Source organism: Cinclus cinclus, chromosome 7, assembly GCF_963662255.1.
Source record: "Cinclus cinclus chromosome 7, bCinCin1.1, whole genome shotgun sequence".
Classification (NCBI taxonomy): domain Eukaryota; kingdom Metazoa; phylum Chordata; class Aves; order Passeriformes; family Cinclidae; genus Cinclus; species Cinclus cinclus.
The window spans coordinates 19,422,316-19,448,928 of NC_085052.1; the positions used below are offsets into that span (position 1 = coordinate 19,422,316).

Consider the following 26,613-nt stretch of genomic DNA (forward strand, 5'->3'; position numbering starts at 1 on the left):
GAAGGTATTGAGCTCATAGGGTAAGCTCTGCTGTCCGTCAGTGCTGAAATTGCACAGTGTAACCAGAAGCCATTTCTAAGATGGTGAAACAAGAACACATGGTGACTTCTGTTCAACTCTTCCCTGTACATGCCACCTTCCTACTGCTTATTCAGAAAATAATTTGACTATACACTCAGGGCTAAAAAAAAATAAAAATAAATAGAAGTAAAGCAAGACCAAGTTCTGCAAGACAAGGCTGAAACAGGATTATGCATGAGAAGCTTCCAGCTAAACGGAAATACAGGGCTGTTCTGCAGCATCCCACTCATGAATCCCCTGCATTCAAGCTTTCAGTGTGTCCTTTGCATTTGTCTCCACACATTTCCATGACAGCCATTTTGCTCAGTTTTCTGGTTATATTTGGAATTACTGGATTATTTGTAATTTGTATAACTGACCTTCAAGGCCTTTCACACATTCCTGTATGCAACTGTGTTCTTCCAATGCTGGGTCAGACTGTGTGCCTGAGGCTTACTGTCTCTTTTCTGCTTAAAATACTCTGTATTCATTGCTCTCACTTCCCTTTCACCTTTCCATAGGTGAATCTTGAGTCTGAAGGTATGGGGAAGGGATCACATCTTATTGTTGCATAGATTAGCTGGAGAGCAGTCTAAAGATCTGTGCTGCAGCACAAGCCTGTCCTGGGAGGCTATACCAGATTACGGGTGATTTGGGTTTTTTCAGACTAAATTTGTCTTTGATGCAGTGACTCACCATCATGAGGTAGGTCTGGTGAATGACCTGCTGGCACCCAGGAAGCTCTGTCTTCACTGGAGAGCCGACCCTGCCACTCAGAAACCCCTTGCTTTCCTTCAAGACCATCTTTGCCTGAGCATGCTTTTACCAAGAGATACTCCCACACAATTGTTCCCCTAACTCCTATGTATGGAGATTATTTATGGCTCATGCTGTGCTGAGGCCCCACCTACCGCATCCCCAGGACAGGTTTTATCATGCTGTCACTTCTGCCTTCATCTTGACAGAGAAATGCTGGTGCTGGAGGAAGCCTGCTCCCTGTGCAGGTGCTACCTGACACTGGGGGAAAGTCTGAGAGGATTTCTGTGATAGCAGGTGTGCCGAGGGCTTTACAGAAATATTTTGTTACAGCTCATTCTAAAGCCCAGTGCACAGCATTTGCTACCACTTCTCTACAACTCCACTCTTCCAAGCCCCTGTTCCTCCTGCAAGAAGCAGCAGCATGAGGTAGGGAGCTGGGACTCTTGGTAGGGCGCTGGCAGACAGGCAAGCAGCATTTTTCCTCATGTAGACTGTACTCCACATGGGCTCTTCTCTCTGGTAAGACATTTTTCAGCCTGTATGCTCTTCTAGAATGTATTTCACCCCCTTCCACGGTCCCATATGAGTGTCCCACACAAGGGAGATGAAAGAGGCACAGGACAGCACAGGTTTGCTTTCCTGTGTTCCAGGTTCGGGCGGAAGGGGCTTCAGCAAGGATCTCCAGCACTGTCTTTTTGCCCTGACTAAGATGCAAGCCAGCATTTGTATAGGACTGTCCAAGGCAGAATATTTTCACCATTTATCTTTAACCACAAGTCTACTAGAATAACAGATAAGTGCATCAGCCCATTAAAGACTTGGCTTGTGCTGCAATGGCTTTTTTAATATATGACTAGGATGTGGTTGGGTGTTGGCACTGGAGGTAGAAGGCATTAATTAGAGTCATGTAGTTATGTGTAGGCCCTGAGGGAACACATGCAACCTAATGGGTTGCCCTGTAGCCTTCAATGCAGAGGTGAGGAGAGTTCAGCTTCCCTTGCTTTCACTGGGACTCATCACCTGAGTGTCTGGTGTTGGTATTTCCATGATGCTTCCAGTCAGTTTGGTGAGAAGGGCCCATCTGCTGATGGGGTGACTGTCCCCCATTGCAGGCCTACACTGTGCCCTGAAGCTACAGTACAGTCCCACTGATTTTGGCAGCAGTGAGGTGGAATACGCCCTTGTACCCTTTGTAATGCCTTTAGCACAAAGCACACCAGAGAGGAAATGGTTCTGACAGGTTCCCTAGGTTCAGAGAAGCAGCCCTGGGGTGCACGACAGTGTTTACCTCAAGTGGACCTGCAGCTGCAGTTGCAGCACCTTTCTGGAGACTGATCCACATGCCTTAAGGCAAGCTGAGCATGAACATCTCCTGGATCCACCCGGGAGAAAGATCTCTTGTCTAACCCCTCTTCACCCAAATTTCATCTAGATCTGTTCAGTTGTTTGGACACTGACATGTCAGTTTGACCTCTTCCAAGCTGTAAGTTCATCATTGTGCTGCCCTGATAATGATACCCTTCTGCCTTTGAGACAGAAAATTTTATTGCAGATTTATGAAGATGACCAAGGACAGTGCTGGCAATATTTAGAAAATCCCTGAAAGCTCCCTGTGGCAGGACCTGAGAGGCTGAAAGGTATGATGTGGAGTTGAGTGGATTCTAATACAGGAAGGATATGGTACCTGCAGGCAAGGACTGGAGGTCCTGAAGTATCCAAATGATAGTAAAGAGGGTTCCCAGTACACTGCACTCCTATCTCTCTAGCTAAGCCCACTGGATTTGGGCTGGGAGGTGAAGTGTGGAGGACACCTTGTCCCCTTGTACCATCTGCCAGAGGGGTTTTCTGCTCCCTCCAGTCCTGCATCAGCTGGGGAGGGATTCACAGCAGGAGGGATCAAGAAAGCCAGGGCTAAATCTTGAACAATCCTGATCCAAGTAAGGCTTATGTCAGTGCTGGCCAGACCCATGTATGTGGACACATCTTTCATGAGTTTTAGGGCCGTGGGAAGGTGACTGGTATATGGAGCAGGACACTTTATGGAGAGCAACAGCTGCTGCTTCAGCAGGGAAAACACATTTTGGACAGATATGTGTTTTCTGTGAATGGTCTGGATCTCCAGTCAGGGTGGCAGGAAAAGATGTCTCTCTTACCTTCTGTAGCTTTCAGCAGGGATGCCTGCAGGTGCTGGGAAAGCACAGACATGCCTTGTCCTGCTATGGACACACTGGGAGAGCTCTGAGCTCTTCCACTTGGTTAAATTTGTCACTCTGGCTGTGGCTTAGAGAAAAGCCTTCCCCCTCCCCACCCTCCTGCCATGAAGAAGCTGCTGAAGGAATCAGGTCGTTGATCCTTCAGCAGTGAGGCCCCTAATTAGCCCAGCTTCTTGGAGTCTGCCAGAAAAGCCGGCTGTGTGTAAGGCAGCTGAGTCCCACAGTCCTCAGTGTGGGGGGAGAGGCCCCTCACAGGCAGGAGCCTGGAGAAAGAAGGAGAAAATGGCAGCACTTTGATGCATTAAATATGAGGAAAGCCTGCCCTGCCTGATGCTTTTTCCCCATGCCTGGGAGGGCAGAAAGGGGAACACTTTCTGAGTGACAGTGGGGGCAGGTGAGCTTAGAGCTGGGCTTGCTGCAGGCAGGGAAAGCAGCAATAAGAGGCAGCTCTTCCCAAGGTAGACACGATGTGCACATGAAGCTCCAGCTCCCCTGGGCTTCTTGTCTCACACACGTTTAATAATGATTTCTGGACTGGGTAATAAAATGCTATTTAATAGCAAATCAAACGGGCAACCTGTGAGGGCACAAACTGCTGACTGCCAGTCCCAGTGGCTGCCACATACAGACCCAGTGCACTGGCAGCATAGGGTCCTGAAGCCCTGCCACAGCACCCCTCCCCTTGGAACCCAGCTGTCCCATAAGAGCTCTACCCGCATGTGCCACTGGTGCCAAGTGGGATCCCCATACCCAGGCAGGAGACAAAAGACAGGCAAGTTTCCCCTTGTATCTAGAAGTGGTTTCCTGAGATTGGCGTGGTATTTACCATCCTTGGGGTGCCTAGTGACACTATGATATCAAGTTCCTGGTGGCCTGAGACACCTTGGCACCCATGGCTGTAGTATGCTTAGGGTGGTGACCTTTGGAGAGGTAAGGTTCTGGCACAGAGCCTGTGCTCTAAGGCAAGGAGTTGCTGATGTTGGTTGATAGCCTGGACCATATAGCAGCTTTTGTCTTCTCATCCTCGTGGTTCTTAAGCAATGGTGGGGCACAGGGGAGCCCGTACCCTTTGGCACAGGGCACAACACGCAGGCTGTGCGTGCTCATGCATGACACGTGCCAGTTGGTCACATCGTAACTTGCATGCAGCTGAGCAGAGACAAGCCGTTCATGTCGATGTGCTCGCTGATGAACGGAGAAATTGCACAGGCAGGATATGAGGACGTGAGTGGTGCGGCATTGAACAGGCACAGCGGCATCGGGGTCGCGCTGCCAGTGTACGAGGCCAGGTTCGCACCGGCACAGCCGGTGTGCGCATCGGAGCATGTGGAGGATGCTACACGGGCGGGGACCAGCCGGCCTGCCCACACATGGGGACACGCACCCCGGTGTGAATTCGGCCGCTCCTCGTGTGCCGGTGCCACCGAGAGGGGCGGGGCGCGGCGCCCGGCGGGGGTTTCCCATTGGCTGCCATGGCTGTCAGAGGGGCGGAGTGACAGCCCCGGGCCGGGATTAGCGCGGCAGGGAGCGGCGGCTTGCGGCCGGTGGCACCGTGCTGCACCGTACCGCACCGATCTGTACTGTACCGCCTCGTACTGTACCGCACCGCACCGCGCCCGACGGGGCGCGCCGAGCCGGCAGCAGTGCGGAGGAGCGGCACGTAGGATGCGGTGGCGGCGGCGGCACTGCCGGTAAGATGCGGGGAGCGGAGCGGAGCGGGGCGGGGCACGGCGGGGACCAGAGGCCGAAACAGAGGGTCGGGGGAGTGGGGAAAGTTGCAGCAGTTGTTGCAGGGACCGGAGCGGCTCTGCGCCCTGTCGGCGGCGGTGACCGGCGGGCGGCGGCACGGGGCTGCGGCGGCACCAGGCGGGGCCGAGACCCGCTCCGGCCGCCGTGTGCCGGTGCGGCGAGAAGGGCGCGGGGCCGATGCCCAGGCACGGAGATCGCGGCGGGCGGCTCCGCCGGCCGCCCTGGCCGGGGGTGCTCCCTCCTTATCCGGATGGATGTCACATCCACTCAGGGCTGATCCCGCCAAGACGGGAGGTGCCGAGTGAGGGAAGCCGGGCAGGGGGGGCCGGGGAGTGAAGAGCATTTTCAGCCTCAGCTCTAAAATAGGGACATGTCCCTTGCCTAGACACCACACCAGAAAGAGGTCACCTGTTTGCCTCACAGCCTCAGGGTCTCCAGACATCCCGCTTCGGTCACCACTTCGTCCCCTCAAACTGCTCCGTGTCCCTCCTTAGGGCAGAGTCATCTCCCAGGGGCCGTCCTGCCCTGCCCCCCCCCCCCCCCCCAGGTAGCCCGGCAAACCACAGCCTGGTTTCCCCCGTTCCCTGCCATGAGTTCCATGTCCAGCACACAAATACGGCCCATCGTGTGAATTTAACCCTCATGCAACTCTTGCCTCTCTCCCATCTCTGTCCCGTTCTTTGCCCAACCTCTTCTCATCCTCCCCCAGCTCTTACGCCTTGTCCCCACACTCCTGTAGCGTGGGTGGGTGCTTCCCCCGCAGCGTAAGCAGTTCCTGCTGACTGCTGCCTTCGCTTCGCGTCGCCCCATTCCTCCAGGCAAGCGCTTGCATGGGGACTAGCCGTCCCCTGTTGCACTGTGTATGGCTCAAAGCAATGCCCAGGAAGCATTCCTGGACATTCCTTTGGCCGTTCAGAAGGGACAGCCAAGAGGAACTAGTTTCTTGTGAGAGGTTTTATTCAACAAATTTAATCCCCCAATGATGTGCAGCCCCTGGCTATCACACTGCAGCTCCTGAGTTTTTCTCTTTGAATGCATGCCCAGGGTTGCCCAGGCAGACACCCTATGAGATTTTCTTTGCAGGACTTCTCTTGCCTTTAGGCAGCGGGACCAGCAAGGCATTTTCCAGCCCACCGGTGCTTTACAGCCCAGCCCATTAATCACAGTGATTTAAGGAACATCCTGTTTGATTCACAATTGAAATCAGCAAGCAGGAAGTTTTAGCTCATTCCATCACTGGTTTTTCATGTCAGTTGCACCTGTGCTTTTTACCTTTCATTATTAAAGAAAAGCTCACTCCACTGCATGGTATAGCCATCCAGCTTTGGTGGGTCAGAGGTAGGCATGGCCTTTACTCTAAATTTGATAATTCTGTTTTAATAACCAGGAGGACATTCTGCTTATCCCATTTATTCTAGTAATAACTCACGTGTTTTGAGATAGGCTGTTTTTTGTAGATTTGTTTTGTTACAGTGAAAGCAAACTATTCCTAGAGATAAGTTTATTTCCTTGGCATGTGTCAGTCTGCATTATCTGAGATAAAAAGTAGAGTTTAATTTGAAATACATAAACCCCACATCTTTATAATTTAGCAGTTAACTTAAGCAGCCTTGAATGTGCACATAACCATAACAGGAGAAAAACATTATAAAAGCAGTATATGATAAATTAATCAGGAGAATAAAATTTGCAGTGAGTGAATTAGAGACTGCTGTTGCTCAGCAGGACAGATTTTTTCAGCAGTGTGATAATGCAGATAAATGGGTGCCTACCCCACAGATGTGTTTTGGGTTATTTCATTAATAGTTTTGTCTGTGCATCTCTGGAGCCTAAACACTTGAAAATTCACCCCCATGTCCTTTAGGAATTTAATCCTGCCTGATTTGCACTCAGAAACAGCGAGAAGAAAATCATACTTTCCTGTTTTCAGCTGGCATATGGTTTCTCACTTTCAAATGATGAAAGCGAGGGACTCAGTATCTTGGCATCTGTCAGAAGGCACAAGCAGCCAAGGCAGAGTCTTTGCTGCACATTAGGAATTTGAAGAAACTCAGGGAAAGATAAGGACAAGTTTTAGCACCACTGGGAGAAAGAAAAATGTCAGCAGCCCTGCCGGTGGGGTTGATGGGGGCTGTGGGTCCTGCCTTTCCCTGCAACCCCCACCCACCTGCTGCTGTGGGTTGTCTGGTCTCATCTCTGGGTGTATGGTCTCTAGGCAGAGACAGACAGGCCAGTGAGCTGTGTGCAGGGCAGGCTTGCTGTGTTCCCCCAGGCTGGGATTGTCTGTTACCACTGCTTTTTGAATCTACTGGTGTTGACAGCTCTGTCTGTGCCATCAGTAGTGGCTGCGACATGTACTAGTGTGACACAGTTTAAACCCAGGCTGACCTCCAAAGAGAGAAGCTCCTTGCCCTTGCTGCTCATATTAAACTTCTTGAGCAATTATAATTGGAGGATGTCTCAGCGATACAGTAGATACTTTTTCCCCCCCTTACTTTAGTAGGTTGTAGGCTGTGGGTAGTAAATATATTCAGTCTAAAGCAGAATGAATGAGACTCATTTTAAGGTGCATTCTCTCACAGTGTCTGGGGTGCTGAACTGTGGGGAAGTTGCCTGAGCATCCTGTCAGCCTGGGGAGAAAGCAAACACTGTGGGTGCCTGGGGACCAAGCAAAGGGCTGCCAGCATTCCTGCAGTGGTGCTGGTACAATGCCCTTGATGAACTTGCCTGCTTCTTGCAGAAGGAGGGGATTTGCTGTGGGCTGTCTCACCTGGAGCATATCTTTCTTCAGCCACGAGGGCAGGCCACCTTTGGCCTGTCCTCCCCATGCCCCAGATTCTTTTCCTTCCCTTCCCTTCCCTTCCCTTCCCTTCCCTTCCCTTCCCTTCCCTTCCCTTCCCTTCCCTTCCCTTCCCTTCCCTAACCAGCTCCTTGCCCTTGTTCCAGGGCTGCCTGAGGATGCATCAGTTCTTGTCTCAGACATCTCAGGGGTGCTGGGAACCCGCCTTGCTGTGCCTGTGCCACCCTGCTGGGCTCCGGACCTGACATCTCTGTGCCCTCTTCTGGCAGGATGGCCCAAGCAGGGGCACCTGTCCGCTTCCACCCCGAGGAGGGCTGCACTGCCTCTCCCCCGCCCTTTGCCCACAGGGTGAACCGGAGGCCCTGGCTGGCGGGGGGAAGCCCCGAGGCTGGGCGGTGCAGCCCCCCGCCCTGCCTCACCCCCAACCTCAACGCCGGCCGCCTCCACCTGCTGCGAAAGGGCCTGGCGCCCGATGCCCACCGCTGCCCCCATGGCCTCTACAACAGCACCGGCTCCTTGGCCCGCAGGCCGGCTGAGGCAGCCCCCTTTGGCAGTGGGAGCTGCCCAGGCACCGGGCGACTGACTGCCCCCTGTACCCCGCGGTGGGGCCGGCCCAGCTCCGCTGTCACCTCTCTGGGCAGCTGCAGTCCACCAGCCTCAGAGGGACACAGCTCTGTGGTCACCTTCCGCTTCATTGAGAAGGCCAGCGTGCGGACACTGGGCTGCCCGACAACCCCCCATCTCCGCTGGGAGAATGGTCCCTACAGCCTCAGCCGCAGTCTGGAGCTCGGTGGGGACGTGGCATCCCCCCAGCCCCAGCCCCTGCCTCAGGAGCGGCTCCTGCACACGCTGAAGCTGGAGGCTTCTGCGTCCGACCCACTCCTGGCGGGGGGCTGGACCCCAGGAGGGACACGACCCTGTGGGAAGGAGCTCTCTGCCCTCGACGCCAGCTGCCTCTGCCGATCCCTAACCAATGGGCTGCCAGAGGAGTTCCCCACCTTTGGCAGGAGTCCCCTGAAGCCAGAGCCCCGACATCAGGTAGGTACCGGGATCTCTCACACTGGGCACGGGCTATGCCCTGGGCATCCATTGCCCACTCATTGCTCTCCTCTCTGCAGGGCAGCGCCGGGCTGTATCCCCGGCAGAGCTCCGCCCATGCCCAGCGCATTGCCAAAGCCAAATGGGAATTCTTCTATGGCGCCTCAGATACTCCCAAGACAGGTAAGAAGTTGCAGACGGATACCATCAGGTTGGCCCACCCCTCCTTTTAAGTCTGTATTGTTGGCAGGACTCACAGTGGGGCTGCGCCCGCCTTGGGTATTCTCAGTGCCCAACAAGGAGCTGAGATTCCCCCAAGACTGGCCAGCCTATGTCCTGGGGTCAGACTATGTGTGTGTACCAACCTCCCTGCAAAGTCCCCTGTGGCCATGCAAAAGAGGTGACAAAGAGTCCCTGGCTGCATCTGCAGAAGAGCTTTTGGTTTTGGATAGGGTCTCAGGGCTGGCTGGAGATGCACTAGCACTGACAGTCTGTCTCTGCCTCTCGTACTCGTTCTCCTCCTGCCACATCTTCACCGTTCCCCTGTGTCCCTCAACATGGTAGAGCCACTGTTCCTGGAGGTGTTCAAGAAGCAACTGGAATGGCACTTAGTGCTATGGTTTTGTTGATATGGTGGTGTTTGGTCAAAGGTTGGACTTGACGATCTTGGAGGTCTTTTCCAGGCCTAATGATTCCATGACATGTGACCACACTCTCGGGGTGTGTGTGTTTGTGTGATGCTCCCCCTTGCAGCTCCACGTAGCTCTGAACACTTGGGCGTTCCTTGCAGGCTCCTCTGCCCCTGACTCCACTCCCCTGGCTGAATTCACCCAGAAGCCTGTCTCTCCACTGCTGGCTGAGCCACCAGGATTGGTACCTGAGCACAGCCTGAGCCATGTGGAGGTGGAGATAGAAGTGTCTCCTTTGGGCAGCCAGAAGCCTGGCTCCTGTGAAACTGGGATTATACGGAGGACGGTGAAGTACTCTGAGACAGACCTGGACACTGTGCCACTGAGGTGCTATCGTGAAACCAACATCGATGATATCCTGGCTGAGAAGGAGGAGGTGGATTCAGCCATTGAGAGCCAGAAGGACAGTGAGAGCAACCCAAGTTTTGTGGGCACACCAGGCAGGAGGAACAGCACACCAGAGGAGCCACCCGCCCCAGGCACCGGCTGCTCCAAGGATGGGCTGCAGGACAGGGATATGGATGAGGACAATGAGGTGTTTGAGGCAATGAGGAAGGAAAACAGGGAAAGGTAAGGCTGTGTGTGCAAGGGCAAAAAGCTCTTCTCATCCTCCTTATTGTACCCTGCATGGCAAAACAAGCTCTGCTGAGGTGTCTGAGCCAAAAGTCCCGGTAGCAGCATGCAAGCTGTGTGTGGGAGTGAGATGGGGTCCTGGATCTCACCACAGGGATTGTTACTGGGCTGGAGGCAGGACTGGGAGGGGGCCCTCACTGCTCTATGGAAAGAGTAAGCCAGCACAGGGGATCCAGTGCTGGGTGCTGTGCCATGGGTCTCACTAGCCTTGGGCGAGCCCTGCAGCTCAGGTTACCCAGTTGAGTCAAGGCTTCCCAGCATGAGTCCTGCTAAGTCAGTTACGTCCTGCCACAGTGCTGCCAGGTGTTGGGTGACAGCGTCAGGACACTAGAGCACAGGTCATGTCCTGGAGCTGCTCTGGGCTGCCAGGTGCTGCTGGGCTGTCCTTCCCACAGATGACTGCTTCAGCAGCCAGAGCAGTTCCATTTGCTCATTAGGTGTTTTCTGTGTCCAGGAAAGTGTAGGGGGTACGTTGGGATCAAAAAAGCATTTTGTTGCCTTCTGTGTCATTTTTTGCCTGTGTGGCAAAACACCCTGTGCTGGGAGGCTGATGGAGTGCGTGACCCCAAGATTATCATTCAGTTGCCTACCCATGGGCAGCAAGTGTACCCCCAGCTGCTATCTGCCCCATGCCAGGCAGTGGCAATTAGCACGTATTGGAGATAGCATTTTGGCTTGGCAGCGTGAAACTCTGCCCATGGAGTTTCTTCTGGAGTGGTAGTTTGACCATGAGGAGTGATGGGCATCATCAGGTCCAGAGCACGGTGTGGGACCTGGAGAGGAAAGGCCTCGTGCAGGCATGTTCTGACATGTGTATTGTCAAGAGTCTTGAGTGAGGTGAGGAGGTGCAGCATCATCAGTAAATGCTCCATGGAGTAGGGACAGGTCTCATCTGGGAAGTGAAAAGCCAGGGTGATTCCTGGGATGCCACGTGGCAGTATGAACTCACCTAGCTGTGCAGAAGGTATGTGGGGAGCATTAAGGTGGAAGAAAGTGAAAAGGAAAAGGGAGGTTTTGATGTCAGCAGAAGTTAAAAATAATGAAATATGTACATTAATAATAAATTAATACAGTGCTGCCCCTGCACTGGGAATGAAAAAAATGAAGGTACTGAGCTAACAAGGAGGGAAGGTACGCATCTCAAGGGGAGCTGAACTCCTGTCAGTTTGTCCAGTCCTTGCATCTCTATTGGAGGGGACAAATATATGCCAGCCGCCTGGTCCTCAAAAATTTGGGTTCTAGAGAAATGCTGAAAATAAGCCATTTGTAATGTGGAGGTTTTTTTCCAAAGGAATGCTTGAGTATGGTGTAAAGTTATTGCAAGTTCTTCAATTTACTGTAACAATTTTTTTGCATAATGTTATTTTGTTTCCAAATATCTTCTAGGCTGCTGTGAGTTGTATGAGCTGTAAGCCTAGACCTGTTTTTTGTCCTCTGAGACACCCTACTGTAGCTCCCCAGCCAATGCTGAAAGCTTGGATGTGTCCTTAAACAACCACTCCTAAAAGATGGTGCTCCCAGTATAATTACCAATGTGTGTATGGGGGTGTAATCTTCGTTTGGCACGGATTCTTTGTAGACCAGTTGTTTTTTTCCCCTGCAGTCCCTTGAATATTCCCCTGGTGACTGCAGACCCTGTAGACAGTGCCTTGAAAATCACAAGGCTCAAATTGCAAGCTTGTTCAGTCTCTGCTTCACAGCCCGGGGTTTTTGCTTACACACTGTTTTGAGGTCTGCAGCTGCAGTCCGTATCCCTGTTTACCAGTCACCAGTATTGATGTTTTCTTCTTCAAGCTTTCTGCTTTGCCTGCTCACAGGCGGGGTGAAGCTGTGAGGATGAAGAAGCCACCCTGGCTTCCTGGACCTGGCACCATTCTGTTGCTGCAGAAGGTTGCTGGGAAGGACCAGCCCTAAAAAAACACTGAAGTGATTTTTGATGCTGATTTTCAGCTGTTAGACATGTAAATCTCTTTGAAAATCTAGCTTTAAGGGTTTAGCATTCTCTGCAAGGGCGACTTTGGCTTGGTACTACCTTGTTGTGCTTCGTATTCTGGCCAAAATTCAGACATGTCTTTTGTGATTTACCCTCCCAAAATAAGAGAGCATTCTAACAGAAAAAAAAAAATAAGGCACTAAATCAAACAAGACATGAAAAGTGGTGGAATAAATGTCGTCTTCTTCCAGCAAATCTTCTTCCTGAATATATTCAGAGTTATATTTACTGACTCTAATGACTGGTTTAAGCCTTTAGTGTCTTTATTCCTATTAGTCCCAGAGAGCTGAGACCTGTCAGTGAGAGCAGGCTCAATTCCCTTCCTCCCTGAGTATCAGCAGACATGCTGGCTAAGCTATAGGGAGAGCCTGTTTTGGCCCTCAGCATGGGTGCCTTGGGCTGATAAGAGAGAAGAAGCTTTCCTAGGGAATGCTCTGCTCCCCCAAGAGCACAGAGGGCTGATGGGAGGCAGTGATGCCTTTTCTCCCTGCAAGCCTTGCCTAGAAAAGCCCTTAGATCTGCTATCTGGGGAGCCTTTCCAGAGCCTTTGTTTGCTGCTTGTTGGAAAGAAAACAGCTACAGGGCAAGCCTTGTTGGGGATTAGAAAAATGGTTATGGTGTCAATTTCATCAAATGCTTAAGCATGTGCTTAACCTGCATTAAGCCTCTGACACGTTGTCCCAAAGCCCAAGGTGGCCATAGAGCCACAGCTCAGGGTGATGCTCCTGGATGGAGCACTGGGCTCGGGCTGCACGAGGTGGTGCTGGCAGGGGCCTGTCCATGAGCAGGGGAGGTGCCCACAGCTCTTGTAGGTGGGCAGGGGACACCATGGATGTGGCAGGAGAGCGTGGACAGTCAGGGGAGAGTGCAGTGCCTGTGGTCAGTACCTGTGCCTAAGCATGGGACAGAATGAGGACACTGAGCCCGAAGTGCAGGCTGCTGCCGGCTGAAGGAGTAGTGCAAAGGAGCCTAGGGGAACTGCAAGGAGATGCTGAAACAGGTCTGTTAAAAGAGGTTTGTTGAGAAAGGAATAAAACTAGGGGCTGCTGGACAGTGCTGAATAATCTCACTTTCTTTGAACTGAGCTGGGATCCTCAAACAGCAGCTGCTGTGCCTGTGCAGGCTGGAGGAGCCTGGAGCTGAAGGAGTGGGGCATGGCTGTGTCAGGGGTCTGGAGGGCCATAGGAGCATTTAGCAAAGAGTTAAAACCGCTGAGGGTCAGAGGAGAGATTTTCCCCTCTTCTTCCCCCTTGCCAGGGATGGCATGTCTCTGCAGCACCATGTCTCTGCAGGCAGGGAGAGGGGGTGAGCCCTTTCCTCTCCATCAGCCATGAGATACATCAGAAAACCAGTTGTTCAGATCCTATACCCAGAGTCTTGCCTGAGGCGCTGTTGGATCCTGGATCCACTTCCCTTCCATGTCTGCCTGGCCGTCTCCTAAGGAATACTCACTGCCTCTCCTGCACCAGCTCAAGGCTGGAAACCTATTTGCTTTCCTGCTGCCTGTCACCCTTGCACAGATTCTAGATTACAGTTTCTGCATCTCCTTCTCTCTGCTCCTCTCAGCTGGGTTTGTTTGGCTTGGTCTCAGTGCAGTGACCCTTCCTGGGGGAGCAGGGCAGAGTGTGCAGGAGTTGGGCAGTGCAGCAGGGACTTATGAAGCAGCTGTGTCTGAGCAGGCACTACTGCTCCTATGCTGCTGCGACTGCATCCTTCTGGAACTCAATGATTTTGTGCTTGATGTTTTGGGGTTAAGACATTGTTTCCAGAGCTTGGATGGTGTGGACAAAACCATGGCTTGGTGGCTTTTTTTGTAGCTTGGTAGTGATCACAAAAGTGACCCCACCTACCTCTTCTGGAAACAAGATTTCTTCCAATCTGCTGGCATTGTCTTCCCGAGCACAGTGTTTGCCCTCCACATGGATTCAAGGTGCAAAATGGTCAGCAGCATTAGCTTGGTTTAGTAGCGGGCTGGGCAGGAGGGATGGAGAATGCACATTTGCATCTGTAAAGCACATCTTCAGATACTAAAGATGTAAAGATTATTTTCTCTTCTAAAGAAACTAAAGAGGTCTCTTCTGCCTTGTCCTCTTCTGCCTTGTCCACTTCAGTAATGGCTGCTCCTGGGGCTCCTACAGGAATTGTAATAGTGTCATGTGGTGCTGCACAGCCAGGGAAACGCTGGTGGGTGGGTGAGATCAGCCTGCAACCTGCCTCACTTACCTGTGTCTGGTTTCACTGCACTTCCCTTGAAACCAGCTGGCACTCTGGGGGAGTCAAGCTGACAGCTCTTGGCCTGCTGAAGTAATTGGGGTGAGATTTTCGAGTGGCATGTGAAGGTTAATGAATGAAAATAATTTGCTGTATGTTACAGCAACACATCTTCTGAGCCCTCTGTAGGAAGCTGTTTGTTCATAACAAATGTTATGACAGGCTGAAGCAGTTCTTCTTCTTTAATCAGAAGAGAGAGCGGCATAACAAGTGCTTTTCTGCTGCTTTAGTAAAATGATAGCAGCTTATGAGTAAAGTAGTCTTTTAGGTCTGTGTTTGTGCTTGTACTGCTGAAGCACTGATGTTCCCTGGGTTGGAAACATCCGTATTGTCACATGCTTAGGTAGGTGGGCAGGCTGTACTTCACCTCATTTACAGCACAAAACACTCAGGGTTTCAGGGTTTAGAAGCTTCTGTGTTGGGTTGGACCCAGACCAGCACTGAAGACAGGCTGGGTCTTTCTGTGGGGCTGATCCCTGACAAGATGATAAGCTAGGACCAGTCATGGCCTCTAGGGCATGGGACAGCTCAGATCTCCAGGCTGAGAGATGGGTGTGAGGCTCCCTCTGTGCTGCCTGGGGAAACCTGGAGCTCAGTATCACTTTGTGCTCAGTCACATGTGTTTCCTAGGACTCAGCATCACCTTGTGAAAACAGGCAGCAGATCTTGCAGGTGAGTGTTGGTTATGCTCTGAGCGCAGTACTCAGTGACCACAGTGCAGTGTTCATGGAGGAATGTGTCATGCTGTCCTGAGCAGCTTCTGGAAGAGCCTTCTTGGTGATAGAAGGCTCATGAAAAATTCAGCCACTTCCAGATTTGGTTGGAAATTGAGCTGAACCACATCATGTTTCTAGTACTTGAGCCCTTTATTGGATCTAAGCTCAAGTCAAATGATTGGGAGCAGTAGCCATCTCATAAGCTTCTTATGAGGATGAGCCACTAAAGGAACAAAAGTCTGTGGCGCATTAAAGGAGAAGCATGTGTCTGGAGGGAGGCCAGCCCAGTCCTGCTTCCCATGGTGTCTTGGGCAGGCAAGGCGTTTCCTTGGTGGTCTACAGATGTTCAGAAGACATTTCTATCCTTCTCAGTTTCCTTCTGAAGCAGTGTGTGGGCTTTTGTTTTGGGGTTTTGGTCCCTTGCTCTTCAGTGATCAGTTCTTCTCACTTTCTTTCCCTCTAGGATCATGGACCGAGACACACAGGGTATGCTTAAGTCTCCAGTGCCCTTCCTTTTAGGGCACAGCCTCTCCAAGGATGGCATGGACTCTTTCAGCAAGCATTTTGAGACCATCATGGAGTCCCATCGAGCCAAAGGCACATCTTACACCAGCCTGGACTCTATTGACATCCTTTCTTCCCCAGCCCGTACCCATGGGACCTTTTTCACTTTTGATCTCCCAACCCTCACCCCAGAAATACAGGGAAAAATCCGAGACAGCGCCAAAGTGATCAAGGAGAACTTTGCTCCTCTGGCTCACTTAGAGCCAGACTCTGGGACCAGTTCAGCCACAGATGTCCCCTGGACAGAGAGGGAGGAGGAATGGGGGAAACGAAGGAAGGGCACTCGGCACAGCCCCTGCCACTCAGAGGACAGCTTTGGCGCTCCCTTGGCCTCCAACACAAGGTGAGTGGCCAAAGTTGCTTGTTGTCCAGCTGGGCAACTGAAGCTTGATGTGGAATATAATGCTGTGAGCTCTGGTTTGCAGACAGAGCCTCACTTGTGTTGCTGGGAAAGGGTCAGGACTGAGTGTGCTAGATTTTCTAGGCAGTGGCTGATCAGGCCAGTGATCAATGATCATGGTATTGTGGTAGGTGTGATGATGAGAGCACAACTCCTTTTTCATCTTTGCCAGCTTTGTAGGTACTGGAGGACTGTGAGGTTTCCTTTAGCTGAGCAAGCAGGGAATGCCAGAACTTCAGTCCTGTGGTGATTTTCAATGCAAGGGAGTCCAGCATCTGTGATGGTATGGGGAGAGGCCAGTTTGAAGTTAACTGCCAGTAGAAATTTGACAACATTTCCCTACTGGGGACTTTGTCCCTTGCCATCTGCACAGCAGCCAGTTGTTTCTTAAAGGCAGGAGTCCCATGGTCTTGTGCCCGTTGTTCTAGCTTCCTAAACCTCCTCAGGCTTGTTCATGTTGGAAGATGGAGGGCAGAGATGAGCATCCTGAAACCCTCATCCACTTTCCAGACTTTGGTCTTTTCCACACCAAACCTTCTGGTCACAGTCTGTGCCATATTTGTAGGCTCAGCTTGGAGTGGCCAGGGGGAGATCTAAGCTCTGTGTCTTCTCTGGTGTCTGCAGTCAAGAGAGCAGAGTGGGATATTGCATCAGCTCTGTGGCCCTTGGCTCAGTCCAGGGGCTTTTTGGGGCAGAGAGGACCTGGCTTAGGCCTTCCCTTTCTTTGGGATACTGAATCCAGAGATGTGGTAGCACAGAGGCCTGACAAGATTTGTGCAGTAAAACTGGTCATGTCTGGGAGGCACATGGCAGTGAAGGGTGACAGTATCCAGCCATGATCAGTGCTCTCTGCAGGAAGAATTGACTTTCTATTCCTGTGCCAAGGCAAAGGATTGAAACACAGCCCCCTGGAGAAACCAAAAGGACAGTATCTGACTAACTGTCCATGGGATGCCATCATACCACAGCACATCAGTGCAGGGCACAGGCAGGTGTGAGGGTGCAGAGACACAGCTGGCAGCAGGAACAGCCATGAGGTGGCTTAACAGAGATTATTCCTTACTGGTTTATAGTCAGTGGAGCACAGAGCATGCTGGCAGTGCCATGGTCACTGTAGCACTGTTCTCCCCTCCTAGCTCAGGTTTCAGAGCAGTGCTGGCCTGCAACGCAGGCCATGGAGGGATGTTATTTATCCTCCAAGCTGCCCTAGATCTTTGCTGAGCCCACCTTTGCTGAGCATCTTGTCATCTGCTCTTCCAGCAGGAGAGGCAGGTGGTTAGAATCTACCATCTGGTGCAGTGGAAAGGAGTGGAGATTGGGGCTGGGAGCAGGAACTAGGTTGGGAAGCAGGGAAGGCATGTGGCACCAGGGTCTGAGACAGCCCATCATCTGCAGGATGAGTCTTCAGGAGGCAGGGGTTTCTGACAAGGGAGAGATTCAATCAGTTTCCTCTTCCCATCACTTATGCTACCAACTCTCTAGACTCTCAGTGGGGCTGATCAAAAAGCTAAAGATTCACAAGTAGTTTGAGGAAAAAGTGGCTGGGCTGATTGCTCAAAGGTTCTCATGAACTGGAACCCCCAGATGCCTGACAGGACTGATCTGATAGAGCAGATCTTATCCTTGTGATTCTCCCAGTAAGGGGTATTCAGTGGAAATTGATGAGGGAAGGAGCTAAAGAACCTTTGGAGACACTACAGTGAATCATCACCTGTGCCAAGCAGGACCATAGCAAGGCATTAACCAGTGTCCATGGTCACAAGCAGTACAGACTGACTGCCACCAGCACAGGAGGACTGGGGACCCCTGGCAGGGGCACTCTGCGGTGGAGACTATGCTTTACACTGTCTGTTGCTGTCAGGGCTGGCAGAGGTGACCTCAGGCTGCAGGGCTTCAGTGTGACTGGTGATGAACATCAGTGGGTCTAGGCCTGCATGTGCTGCCCTGTGGCTGTCCTCCTTGTGCCTCCAAAAGTTTTGCTGCTTACTGTTGCAGTAGTTGGGGTTGGGATCTGGGTTGGAGACAGCCTTGCAGCCTGTGATTTCCCACCTCCTCAGTGGCAGGAATGGCCAATCAGTGATGCCCCTGTTTTGCTGGGGAGATGTAGTGTCCCCCACAGCCAGCAGTCTTGGATCATGCAGCCTTGTTGCTTACTCCAAGGCTCTGGTGTACCTCAGCATGTAATAGTTAAGACCATGCTTTTATCTTGACTTTGCATGTGGGAAGTATGTCTAAGTGCAGACCTACAAAGGCCTCCCCTGGGATGCCTGCGTCTACTCCACCAGGCTTGGTTGAAAGGGACAGAGCAGAGACTGACCCCCCTCCCTGCCCTGCCCACAGCGGGACACCCCACATAGTTACATCCCCAGCATAGGCTCTGTGAGTAGGTTATCATCCGACTTGGGCAGGAGGTGAAAGGGTACAGGTCCCTTGCTCTCACTGTGGGCAGAGAGCTGCAGGTTGTCCCTGTGGCTGTGACAGACCTCTGCAGAGCACGTGTGGAGGCAGAGCTCCCCATGGCTAGGGAGTCTTTCTGGACCCAGGGAGGCCAGCCAGGGACAGATGCAGTGCAGGCAAGATGGTGGGGCAGGAGCTGGGGCAGCCCTAGGGACTGCAGGGAGATTGCTTCAGTGGCAAACAGCCAGACTTCTGCAGCTGCAGGTCCAAATCGCAGGACTTGGCTTGGGTTCCCTTAGCTTACTGCTGGCTGCAAGCAGGTGTCCGGAGGATCACCTGCCTTGCCCAGTCCTATGCAAGTAGGCACTGGGGGCTGTGGGGCATCAGCCCCGGGGGAATGTAAATGGACAACCTGCATCTCTCTGGAGATGCAAGCCCCCTGAAATCCAGCTGCCCGCCCAACTTCCCTGCAATCCCACTCTTCTGGAGCCAACCTTGGCCCCGGGAACAGTCGTGCCGGTCCCTGAGGTTTGTCCGCGGAGGGAAGAGAAGTGACTCGCCCCCCGAGCGAGGCAGGTTCTGCTGGGACCCCACCGGGGCTTGCCTGCGGCGGCACAGAAAGATGGGTAGGCGGGAGAAGCAACATCAAAGGCGGGGCTGCAAACCGCCTGGTGCACAGGGCCGGACACCGCGGCGAGGGCAGCACGCCGGGAGCCTCGCTAGAGGGAGAGCTCAGCCCTGGAGCTGCGGCTGTGTGGGAGGAGCGGGGAGCCCGTGGGGCTGGCAGCCTCCCGGGCGGAGGATGCGCCGGGAGTCAGAGCTGCGTCCCTGCCAGAGCGCGGCTGCAGGCGTGCGCCGGAGCACGGGCCCTGCCAGCCAGCTCCGCTGCCTTTCTTTATAAGGTTCCTTTTGTTACCGCAGCGGTCGGGGAGCCGGTGCTCCTCCCCTCTCAGGGCCAGCGCAGGTCTCCCAGCTAGCCTGAACTCCCAGGTAGCACTGGGCAAACTGGTGAGGATACCCTGAAGGGCTATGCCCGGTCTGGGGCCCCGTGGGGTGGATTCGGGGTGTGATGCAGGAGGCTGGGCTGAGAGCTGAGCATAAGGTGGATGCTGAGGAAAGGATGAAGATGGGGGAAGGGAGATATGGGGTGAGCTGGAGCAATAACACAGCAGGGAGACAAGGCTAGGGTGCAGGATGAATAGATCTCCCCACAGGCATTGGTGCAGCAAGAAATAAAGAACAATCCTGGGGGGATTTTTCCCCTATGCAAGCCATGTCAAGCCATGAAAAGCAGCAGGAGCCTGGACATAGAACACATCAACCCACCACAGCATAAAGGACAGTGTATCCCCTCTGCCTGCAGAGGCATGAGCAGGAGCACATATCCGTGGGATGCAGCCCCATGTGTCAGGCATTAATTCCAGCTCTTGGATCTGACTCAGAAACCCCTGGACTGGTCTTGGCCCAAGGGTCCAAGTCACCCAGGTTTTCCTGTGCTGACCCTATGGCATCTGTGTCTCTGAAGGAGACCACCCTCCATCCAGCAGGCGAGTAACTGGATATTTAAGGCTCTCAGCCGGCACCAGAAATTGTTTGGTAGGAGTGTAGTGTCAGTCCCTGTCCTCTGCAGGAGAGTTATGTCCCTCACAAGAAGGGCTGGTGGGATGGGGTGAAGGAGGGCAAATGGACATCTCCAGAGAATGCTGGTGCTGCAGGGGAGGTTCTGGAAGTCTGCAAAGAAACAAGACTGAGGAGGGGCACAGCTGCCCAAAGTTAAATCCTATCTGGATCTGCCAGCAGTAACGCTGGTGGGTGCTGCTGTGGCTGGGTGATTGTTGGACTCCAGAACTGTCAGACAGGACAACCAGCTGTGCCTGTGGTTGGAGGCTGGTCTAGATGACCTTCAAGTGTCCTCCCAGCCCTAACTTCAATTCTGTGAGGAATGAACCAGCCCAGATTTTTGCTGTCATAAATCAAAGTCGCTCCACTGAGACCGATGGAGGGAGCTGTGTTTATTTAGCTCAGCCAAAGATCTCTGGTCTGGTACATTCTTAGCAGCAACATTAGGCAGGCTTGGTTTGCTTGGCAGAGGCAATGAGCATCTAGCTATGCACGTGGGCCTTCCAGAATTGAGGGGAGAGTGCTACTTTGCCCCATGCACCTATCCCTTGCAGATTTGCACCAGCCTCTTTGCCATGTCCTTTCATGGTGTAAGATGAAACCAGCCTCATGTGGGGAGCAAAAGGTACTTGAATTGTGTTTAAAGGTCTGGAATTTCCTGCAGCAGGTGTCTTGCCTGGAACTGTGTCAGGACAGACCTGGACAGCCCAGGAGCTCAGCTGAGCACACCCCAGCTCCTGGGGAGAAGGTTGTTGCTGCAGGAAGAGTCCCACCATGCAGATACATCTCTGCTGGCATCTGGGAGGTGGAGGTCAGCCCCTTGGGCCTGGCTCTGCAGAACTAGTGCCTTCTTGCTGCTCCACACCCAGGAGAGAAGATTTGCTCCTAGTTGCTGGAAAACCAAGTGAACGTGGTGCCAAATAAGCCTGGTTGATGGTGGCAAGGTGGAGAGGATGTCAGGACTCCTGCAGTGACACACTGCATTGCAGCCAGGGAAAGTGCTGTGGTCTCTGCTTCTGGGCTCCAGGCAGTCAGCTAGAGGAGGAATATTGGGGTGAGATGATGATCCGGCTCCAGGAAAGGAGTATTTGGTCCTGAGAAGGAACATTTGGGCCCTGGAGAACCATCTGACCTGGAAGAAGCAGTGTGTTTGGGGTGGTGGTCCTGAGAGGGGCCATGATTCTGCAGCAGCTTTTCAGGGCAGGGAGCACAAGTCCTTCTGCTGAGCTGGGGTGGGAAGTCATCAGTGAAGAGCCTCTGTCCCAGGGTGAGCCCTAAGCCCTGTGCTGAATGATGTGCCTTCCTTGCACAGACCCCTCAGACATGCCTCACTGCAGCACACTGGGCTCTAGCAAACACCTCAGAGGTGACGGGGGACCTGTGCTCCCAGTGATGTGAGTGGTGGCAGCAGGGAGAGGGATGAGCTAGCACTGTGTCTGCTCAAGAATAACTTAATTCATGCACACCGAGGATACTTGCACAATATCAAATTTGATCTTTATTCCTTAAGTGTGTAGTTAATGTAAAAAATATTATCTCAGTGTTTCTTCAAGCCAAACTAAAATGTCACTTTACTAAATACACCAAAAAACCCTCACCCTGAGACCTGCAATTAGCTCATTGGCAAGAAAATTATCATAACCTCAATTACCTCAGACATGGACACGTCTCTTGCTCTGCTCTCAATTTACTTGAGAGCTGGGCTCTTGTTTTTCTGTCTTTAGCTGCATGTTCTCCAAGCCAACTGGGGCTTCAAGTGGTGGCAGATAGGTACCACAGAGGGGGCATTCTGAGCCTACAGAGGCTGACCATATTTAACTGCATGAAAGTGGCTTGAGTGCTAGGAAAAAAGCCATTTCATGGCATGGTTGAATAGTGCCTCATCCTGAGAGCAAGGTTATGCTTTGCTATAAAACACCAAATCAATATTGGAACTTAGTAAAGGAGGGAGCAACAAATTCCACTGGTAGAGCTACTCTGAGACTCAAGGTTTGAGATCCCTGCATGCCCATTGCAAGAAGCAAGGCAGGAATTGTAGTCACAGGTTGAGACCCTGCAGGGAGATACAGGTATTGAAGAACAACATAGATTTTTTTAAATGGCCCCACGCCTGGATGCTTATCAGCACTAGGTAGCAAAGCCAAGTTAGGAACAAGAGGCATGGGGGGAGATTTGGAGCCCTAGGCTTGTCCCTGGACACTCCAGGAACTGGCCATGTGAGGGAGGACAATCTCTCAGGCAGGATAGATGAGGTGCAGAAGGATATCAGGAGTTTTAGGGATGGTGCAGAGAAGGATTAGAAGATTTTTGAGAGGGTGACTGAGCATCAACTTGCTCTGGAGATGCAGTTGGAGCATGGGGAGTCTTGGAGGCATGGCTTTGCATTTTGTAGCTCAGCCTGTGGCTGGAAAGCCACCCTTGGAACTGCTGGGCAGCAAAGGGGACAGTGTCTGTGCCCTTGTGATAACAGATAAGGATTTTAGCAAAAAAAATACAGTCACCACAACCCATGGCTGGCAAGTGCCAGCTGCTGGGATGGATTAATCTCCTCTGCCTCTGGGAATCAAAGAGCCTGTGACCTCTGTCCTTGGTTGAGATCAGTGACTGCAGCCACACAAGGAGCTAAAGTGGGGCTCAGGTGTGCCCAGCACTGGCATCCAGCCTGTTCTGCTCTCAGGCACCCCTCAAAGCAGCTTTGACCCTGCCAGACAGTGAAGGCACAGCCAGGTACCAGGGCCATGCTAGCAGCACCTTTGGATGTGGCTGTTTTGGGAGGAGATTTCAGGCAGGTGGGAGATTGCCCACAGGATGGGGATGTGTTCACGATGCAGACAGTGATGCTGGAAGCTGCCTGCCCAGCACCTGAGAGCCCCCCAAGGCATGAGGCAGCCTGTCAGTGTTGCACAGGGCTCCCCTGGGACAGGCAGCGCTGAGCAGGAGGAGGCTCGTCCTCCTTGAAAAAAGCAGAGCCTCAAGGAGATTGGCCTGGGTAATTGGCTCAGGAGAGCAGGCCTCTTAAAACTCAATTAGAGACTTTTAAAAATAAATCAGACTGGAACATTGTAAGGGCTGCCAGAAAATTTGGGTGAGGTCAGAGTTGCTTAACATTTGTTGTTGATTAGATTCAACCAGCTTTTGGTTGGGATAACTTCTGCACAGCTGAGTCAGATTGCTTCGGGGGCCAAGCCAAGAGTGTCTCCTAACATGGCCATTTAAGGCGTGGTGGGCTGAGAGCTGACGGGCAGCCTGGAGAAGATTGTGCTTCACTGTGAGCTGGGAGGCCAGGAGGGTTTTCCTTCATCCTCACGTCCTCTGCCTTAGCTTTGCCTTCTGTGTAGTGCTTTGAAGTCAGTGGGTGGACAAAGGTGAATGAAGGAATTAGAGTTGTCTTGTCTTGGGTAGAAAATGCAGTTGAGAGCAGCACGAGGAGTTTGTCCAGATTAAAAAATGAGTACGGAGCTGTAGGACAGCATGTGATGTGCACATGTTTCTGCTCCAAGTCTCTGCTACAGCTGAGCTTGGCAGAGCCTAAGCCTACACATATATAGTTTCACAGGTTCAAAGTGGGGGGACTTTGGAGTAGTTGCTCTTTCCTTCCACATCCAGTATGAATGTTGGTTTGAGTGCCTTGGTCCAGTCAGTGATTGGTGCTGTCCCATCACCCCACCCCTCCTTCCAAACCTGCATTCCTACACCTTCCCTTAGCTCTCTTAGCTGACCTCAGAGTGTCTCTGATCAGTGCAGTTCCTCTTGGGTCCCAGCAGTGAGTAGCTGGTCTCCAAAGCCAGATGAGGAACATGCATTTCCTGAGAAGCTGAACGAGGATGGAATCTGAAGGCAGGCTAACGTGGAGTGTCCCTTCCCATTGCAGTGACCGCCCCCAGAGCCAGCTGGTTTCAGACTCAGAGTCAGAGATGGACAGTGTGGAGCACCTGGCCCTGGGCAGCACAGACACCCTTTCCAATGGACACAAGGCTGACCTGGAGGCTGCCAAACGCCTGGCCAAGAGGCTCTTCAACCTGGATGGCTTTAAAAAAGCAGATGTGGCTCGCCACCTGGGGAAGAAGTACGTGTGGGTATTTGGAAGGAATGTTCCATTCTGCAAGGAGCTCACTTTCACCCACAGTCCTGCTGCCCTTGTGGGGCACCAGGCTGGAAAGGAACTGCTGGCAAGACCTCAAAACCCACTCCTCGTGACTGGTACATTTGCACCAGGTGTTCCCTCTAAAGGTCTTACAACCTAGGAGACATCCAGATTTTTGTACCTTCCTACTATCTTGGATGCTTCAGTAAGGTGTTGGGGCATGGCAGTGGCTAGCTGAGCTGTCGTGGGCCCTTTCCTCTATAGCTTCTCCATTTTCTCTTACATGCCCAGTATTCCCAGTGAATTTGTGTGTGACTTCTCTGAGTTTCACGGGAGCGTGGGGAGTCTCTGTCCTTGACATGCTTCTTGCAATCCTGGGGAGCTCCCAGCCTCCTGGAATCCTCCTAACCCCTGTGTGCCTTTGGCTGTCACCACAGCCTGGTCAATCCCATTCTCACCCTCCCCCTTTTCTATTTCAGCAACGAGTTCAGCAGGATGGTGGCAGGGGAATATCTGAAGTTCTTTGTGTTCACAGGGATGAGTCTGGATCAGGCTCTCAGGTCAGAACTGAGTGTGTGTACGTGTGTGTGTGTGTGTGTGTGTGTGTGTGTGTGTGTGTATGTGTGTGTGTGGTGGACACCCCAGAGTGGGGTCCCAACAAACTATGCCGTCTGCAGCTCTGCAACCACACAGAGATCTGCAAGCAGACCCCATGACTGCCACCTGGAGATCCTCTTACTTCTTAAATAGCAGAGGGTGACTTCCAAGATGGTCTCTCAGCCATGCAAGCAAAAAAACCCACTCCTGGTCTTAACTCAGTGGTCAGTGCAGTTGAATGACAGTCAGGTTCATCTAGGCCTGACTTTCCAGGTCTTGAACTCAAATCGTTTTGTTGTTAACACCTATCTCCTTTCCCAGTGTAGCTCCTGGGATTGGTTGTAAATCTCTGTGATGTGCCAGCAAGATATGGTGCTGTGGGCTTCGAGGAGAGTCCTGCAGTGGGTTTGGAGGGAGGGAAGGATGTGCAAAGCAGGGTTTCATCCAGCGCACAGGAAGGTCTTGATACCAGAAAGCACAGCTCCATTCCTGCACAGGGTGAGCTGCAGAAACTGCAGCAGGCTTCATGAGTGACCAATGCTGCTGCTGTTTTTTCAGGTCCTTTCTAAAAGAGCTGGCCTTGATGGGAGAGACGCAGGAGCGAGAGCGAGTGCTGGCTCATTTTTCCCAGCGCTACTACGAGTGTAATCCCAATGCCATCTCTTCAGAAGGTAAGAAACCGTGCATGTCTATGGGGAGTGTGTGTGTGCATGTGTGTGTTTCATGGGAGCCTGTGTGTTTGTCAGCTCAGTGAATGTGCTCAAACCGAAACTAGGGAGCAGGCAGAGAGCCTATACTGATGCCTTAGGAGACAGCCCCAGTATGTCATTTCCCTCAAGTGACAGATGCTTTAGATTTTTTTTTTTTTAAGCCTGGTCTTGTTGGATGATGCATAATTAGGGCTCAACCCATTCTTAATTTTTACCTTGAGCAGATTAGCGCGAGAGAAGCATTTACCAGACTCCTCACCAAATAGACCCCAGCTTTCAGACCCTCAGCTCGAGGAATATCTAAGTGAGGAAACTTGTGTGCCTAGCATTTTAGGAGCACAGACAGCCACTTTATACTATTTCACATCTTTGCACCTCTTGTGTGTGCACAGAATGGGTCTGCTTCTGGGTCTTTTCTGGGCTGGCTCTGGGACAGGTGAGTTTCTATCAGTCCTACCTTGCCATGCTAGGAGCTCTGCAGGATTAGCTACAGCATCACTGCCTGCCTTCCAGCAGGCTTAGAAGGGAATTTGCTCAGGTTTGGAACCAGCAGCCTTCTACCTACTTACCTGCAGGCTGTCAGCACTGCAGTGATTGCTGTGTCCCCTTGTGTCCAGGGTGGGAGGAGGGGGCTCAGCGCTGTTTCGGAGGCTCATAGCCTTCCTAAGATCCTGAGGTACTGGAGCACCAGCTGCTGGGCTGGGGCCTCTAATTCCTGTCCTGTGCTTGTGCTGCAGATGGAGCCCACACCCTCACATGCGCCCTGATGCTGCTAAACACAGATCTGCATGGACATGTAAGTTACCACTGCCATTGCTCAGTCTGTCTCCTGTCTGACCTCACCACCATGAAACTGTAAGTGCTCACGGAAGAGTGAGGATAGTGACACGTGAGCAAGAGGCATGGGATCCTGGGCCCATAATGTGTTTGGTGAGGATAGGAGAGAAAAACTAAATTAGAGGAGGGGCTGATGAAGGAGGGAGCAGGGCTTTGAAGGAGACTCGCTGAGCTGAAAGGTGTAGAGGTGGAATGAGGACAGAAGAGAAAACTGGACAGGAAAAGAACATGGGAATGAGAATCCTAAACCAGCTGCCATTGGGAGAAGGGGGCACACAATTTTGAAAAAGGAGGCTATTTAAAACTCCTGGAGTCTCTGCAAAGCCAGCAGCTTCCCCATACCTGCAAGCAGCCTTCCAGAGGCTGGTCCCTCACCCCTCTGCAGAGGGGCTGTTGTTCCTGGGCTGTGGGACCTGGTCCAGCCAGGACCCCAGATTACCTCTGTCCCAAAGGTAATCCTGATGTTTCTCTCCCCCTGACTCC

At 52.3% G+C, this 26,613-nt stretch overlaps 1 protein-coding gene across 1 annotated transcript in view; it reads left to right on the top strand.

The window, feature by feature from the left end:
* The first annotated feature begins 7,851 nt into the window (after positions 1–7,851).
* Positions 7,852–26,613, top strand: part of PSD (pleckstrin and Sec7 domain containing) — a 33,923-nt gene continuing 15,161 nt past the window's right edge. Inside the window, exons 1-8 of the mRNA XM_062496719.1 lie at positions 7,852–8,619; positions 8,700–8,802; positions 9,410–9,878; positions 15,385–15,828; positions 23,774–23,968; positions 24,466–24,546; positions 25,142–25,254; positions 26,031–26,089. Coding sequence (XP_062352703.1) covers positions 7,852–8,619; positions 8,700–8,802; positions 9,410–9,878; positions 15,385–15,828; positions 23,774–23,968; positions 24,466–24,546; positions 25,142–25,254; positions 26,031–26,089 — 2,232 coding nt within the window. The remainder of the gene's footprint in view (positions 8,620–8,699; positions 8,803–9,409; positions 9,879–15,384; positions 15,829–23,773; positions 23,969–24,465; positions 24,547–25,141; positions 25,255–26,030; positions 26,090–26,613) is intronic.